Source organism: Vitis riparia, chromosome 14 (assembly GCF_004353265.1).
Source record: "Vitis riparia cultivar Riparia Gloire de Montpellier isolate 1030 chromosome 14, EGFV_Vit.rip_1.0, whole genome shotgun sequence".
Classification (NCBI taxonomy): Eukaryota; Viridiplantae; Streptophyta; class Magnoliopsida; order Vitales; family Vitaceae; genus Vitis; species Vitis riparia.
This window is the reverse complement of record NC_048444.1, coordinates 8,332,122-8,336,490: the sequence shown is the minus strand read 5'-3', so window position 1 is coordinate 8,336,490 and position 4,369 is coordinate 8,332,122. Positions and strand designations below refer to the sequence as shown.

The 4,369-nt window shown below is 37.4% G+C and overlaps 1 protein-coding gene across 1 annotated transcript; it reads right to left on the bottom strand.

Moving 5' to 3' along the window:
• Positions 1 to 14: 14 nt before the first annotated feature.
• Positions 15 to 1,108, bottom strand: LOC117930438. The gene is made up of 2 exons (XM_034851101.1): positions 860 to 1,108; positions 15 to 752 (listed from the first exon to the last, which is right to left on the bottom strand). Exons 1-2 carry the CDS (start codon positions 1,106 to 1,108, stop codon positions 15 to 17), a joined length of 987 nt encoding a protein of 328 aa, XP_034706992.1.
• Positions 1,109 to 4,369: the final 3,261 nt, after the last annotated feature.

Sequence of the window (4,369 nt, the reverse complement as noted above, 5' to 3'; positions counted from 1 at the left end):
CATGAAAAAAGATCTCAATGTGTCCCACATGATGGAATCTTTCTCTTTCGTTGTGAACACCTACGGTAGGTGGCCATATTTGTTGTATCCATCTGTGCTATCTGAAAAGTCTCCATCTCTATAGACTGTGACACGTCATCTACATGAGCTGTCGAGATAGATGGAACTGATGGAGGTAGACCTCGACGTACACGTGGAGCTCGATGTCCTCTAGGTACCCGTACATGTAATCGTGCAGCATGAGCTGTCCCTTGAAGAAAAGGTAGAGGTGCAATGGACTCTGTAACAGGTGGAGGTGCAATAGACTCTGTAACAGGTGTGGGTGCAATAGACTCTGCAATAGGTGGGGGTGCATCCAATGATATAGATGGCTGAGCAGGGGTAAGGGTAGATGGTATGGTAGTCTCGGGTCGAGGTGAATAGGCTGGTATGGATACATCAGGGGGAGAAAGTGGCGACTCTAATGATGCAGATGGCTGAAATAAAGGAAAGGTAGATGTGACTGGTGGATGTGAGGGTTGTACCAAAGTAGATGCCAAAGGTACATGTCGGTGACCAACTCGACGACCACCTCTCCCCCGACCTCTAATGGGTGGTACCCTAACAGGCGTAATCAATGATGGTGGTCTCATGGATGACACTGAAGATGTGGATGGCTCATGTGTCGAGTGTACGCGATGGTCCTCTCCTATAGCACGTAAAACATCAATAGCAATTCGGTGAGTTTCCTCCAAATCATTTGAAATAGCCATCTGTGATACAACGGTGATCTGTATAAGAAAATGAAACATGAGGCATTTGCATATAATTTAAGTTTAACATTCATTAAAAAATGGTTTTTGATCTCAAATGCTCTCACCAATAACTCAGTGGCAGAAGCTGTACTATGGAACCTCATATGATCTCTATGCAAAACAGGTGCGATCAGGCGTCGCGTGATACGTCGATACCACTGCATATATGGATCATAAAAAGACATGGTAGTAATCGCAAGTGGTGCTGTCGCAATACACTCAGAACGAGTAGCCCAAAGAGAAATATACTGAGCATGAAATGTGACCCAATCGTACTGATGTCGTCCTCGCCTATCCACTAAATGTAGCTCCATATCTATCAAACAAGGTGGAGGTATCCCTTATTGCATACCAAACTGGCGTAAAACTCGCTCTGGTCTATGCCACTCGATAATATCAAAGCAAATTAAAGGTAACATAATTCGCCAAATTTCTTCATCAGCCTGACATATAGCCGGAAGATGTGCAGTCAAATCTGCTGTATATGGTTCCCATAATACCTGTAATTTTTTTTAAAAAAAATAATTAGTCACATTGGTGGAAAATATTGCAAAGGTAAGCTTACGCATCTACCTTTACCTGATCCTGTGTCTGGGCATCCAATTGATCTCGATAGAATGTCAACACATGTGGTGATGGGTTATGAGACCAAGACAGGGGTACTCTCCACCTGTGGCCCAATGGATCAATTGGGAGTGCCTCATCTGGCAATAGATGATCATGTAAACCATCAACTACATCATCATGGACATGTGGGACTACTATAGGCACTGGAGGACGACCGAAATCAGGTCGACCCACATGAAGTCTCTCCCATGACCACAACTACAAAATCAGATAACATTATCAAAATTAGACAACTTACAACAATAATGTGAGTCAATTAATTATAATAGATAGTTATGTCGAAATACCTGTAATAGTGTGATAGGTCCAGAAATCTCTGTGGCACTATCTAAACTCGCACGACATAGCTCTCTATATAAGTATGCCAACACTGCACTGCCCCAACTATAGTGAGAAATCTCAGTGAAGTCTCTCAACAGTGGAAGGTAACATAACTGTACATGTGTGCCAGTCTTGTCTGCAAACAATGCTCAACCCAATAGTGCTAATATGAAAGCACGCGCATAACGCTGTAAAATAACATCATCGACCCCTGCTGGTGGATATGAGAACTGCTCATGCAACCATCGTGCTGATATAGATGACCCTCTAATCTAAGATGGAGGTGGGACGACACCTAAAAGCTCAGAACATAGTAGTGACCAATCTACGTCACATGTGCCAGTGATAGGAGGCCCATGAATACGTAATCCAAGAATCATGGCTACATCCTGTAAAGTAACAGTCATCTCTCCAATAGGTAAATGAAATGTGTGTGTCTCGGGCCGCCATCGCTCAACAAGACTCGTGATCAATGGCCAATCTAGTGAAATGTGTCCAACACGATATACACCATAAAATCCAGACTGCATCACAAATCGCCGAATATGAGGGTCCATCTCCCACTCTCGCATGAATGTCCATAAACGTTGTCGACATGTCAATACCTGATTAAGCTACAAAAGATACCATTTCGATTAAATAAGAACTTAATTAAGGTTTATGATTATGTTTTTCTATACATCTATATTTATATATACATATATACCTGACCAGAATCCACTAATTGAGACCTATGTCTGTCCTGTAGCGCTAAAATAGAGCAATCTAATGGATCTGGATCGAATCTGCACTCTCTATGCTCCATTACTATACTGTCATAATAAAATAATGTTAATATTATAATTTAAAATATTTATTTGCAACCAATATCAATATCCGGTACAATAATTTAAAAAAAAAATTGTCAAACACTAATGTTCACATCCAAATATTAAAAATTTCGGCAGAGTATCCCCTATAAATAGGGCATTCTCCAAAATACAAACAACCTGATTAATCAAAATATTCATGTGCAACCAATATCAATATCCAAGTACAATAATTTAAAAAAAAAAATGTCAAACGCTAATGTTCACATCCAAATATTAAAAATTTCGGCAGAGTATCCCCTATAAATAGGGCATTCTCCAAAATACAAAACCTGATTAATCAAAATATTCATGTGCAACCAATATCAATATCCAAGTACAATAATTTAAAAAAAATTGTCAAACACTAATGTTCACATCCAAATATTAAAAATTTCGGCAGAGTATCCCTATAAATAGGGCATTCTCCAAAATACAAACAACCTGATTAATCAAAATATTTATGTGCAACCAATATCAATATCCAAGTACAATAATTTTAAAAAAAATTGTCAAACACTAATGTTCACATCCAAATATTAAAAATTTCGGCAGAGTATCCCTATAAATAGGGCATTCTCCAAAATACAAACAACCTGATTAATCAAAATATTTATGTGCAACCAATATCAATATCCAAGTACAATAATTTAAAAAAAAATTGTCAAACACTAATGTTCACATCCAAATATTAAAAATTTCGGCAGAGTATCCCCTATAAATAGGGCATTCTCCAAAATACAAACAACCTGATTAATCAAAATATTTATGTGCAACCAATATCAATATCCAAGTACAATAATTTAAAAAAAATCCAAATATCCCCTATAAATAAGGCATTCTCCAAAATACAAACAACTTGATTAATCAAAATATTTATTTGCAACCAATATCAATATCCAAGTACAATAATTTTAAAAAAATTATCAAACACTAATGTTCACATCCAAATATTAAAAATTTCGGCAGAGTATCCCCTATAAATAGGGTATTCTCCAAAATACAAATAACCTGATTAATCAAAATATTCATCTACAACCAATATCAATATCCAAGTACAATAATGAAAAAAAAATGTAATAATATGATGTTCGCATCCAAATATTACAAAATTTCGATAGAGTCTCCCCCATAAATAGGGTATTCTCCAAAATACAAACAATCTGATTCATCAAAATATTCATATTACAAATTTGAAATTAACAGCAAAGTCTCTCTTATAACATAAGTATTGTCCAAAATACAAATAACATAATATCAACATCCAAAACCTAGCACCTATCATGAAGGCCCAGCACCCATGTTCTTATTTGGACAAGAACGACGATTGTGACCACTTTGTTTGCACAAACCACATGTAACTGAGGTTTTACCTTCTCTAACATCCATTTCATTGTGCAAATGAGTAGATTTAGGTCGTCCACCTAACACACGTTTCATTGAATCTACGGGCACAATAACTGGACCAACATATGGTGGCCACTCGTACTCATTGTGTATGGGGTTAAACAGTGGTGCCCAAGTGCTAAAGTACGATTGTATAGTGTAATAATGTTGAACAAATGATCTAAAATCAATTGAACGAAAATGACATGCCGCTAGAATATGACTACATGGGAATCCATATATGAGTGTTTTGCCACATGTGCATCCATGCTCACGTAGGTTAACACGATGTGTTCTTCCACCAGATGATGTTTTTTTACTACCCCTACTGGCCTTTACATGAAATAGTCCTTGGAAGTGATCATACAAAACAACCTCATGAGAACCTGCCTT

What these genes read in the sequence shown, in the direction of transcription:
- LOC117930438 (XM_034851101.1), bottom strand. Translation starts at nt 1,108, where the DNA reads ATGGAGCTACATTTAGTGGATAGGCGAGGACGACATCAGTACGATTGG. An exon ending in CTTCTGCCACTGAGTTATTG is followed by an intron (nt 753 to 859) that starts GTGAGAGCATTT and finishes GTTGTATCACAG; the next exon opens with ATGGCTATTTCAAATGATTT.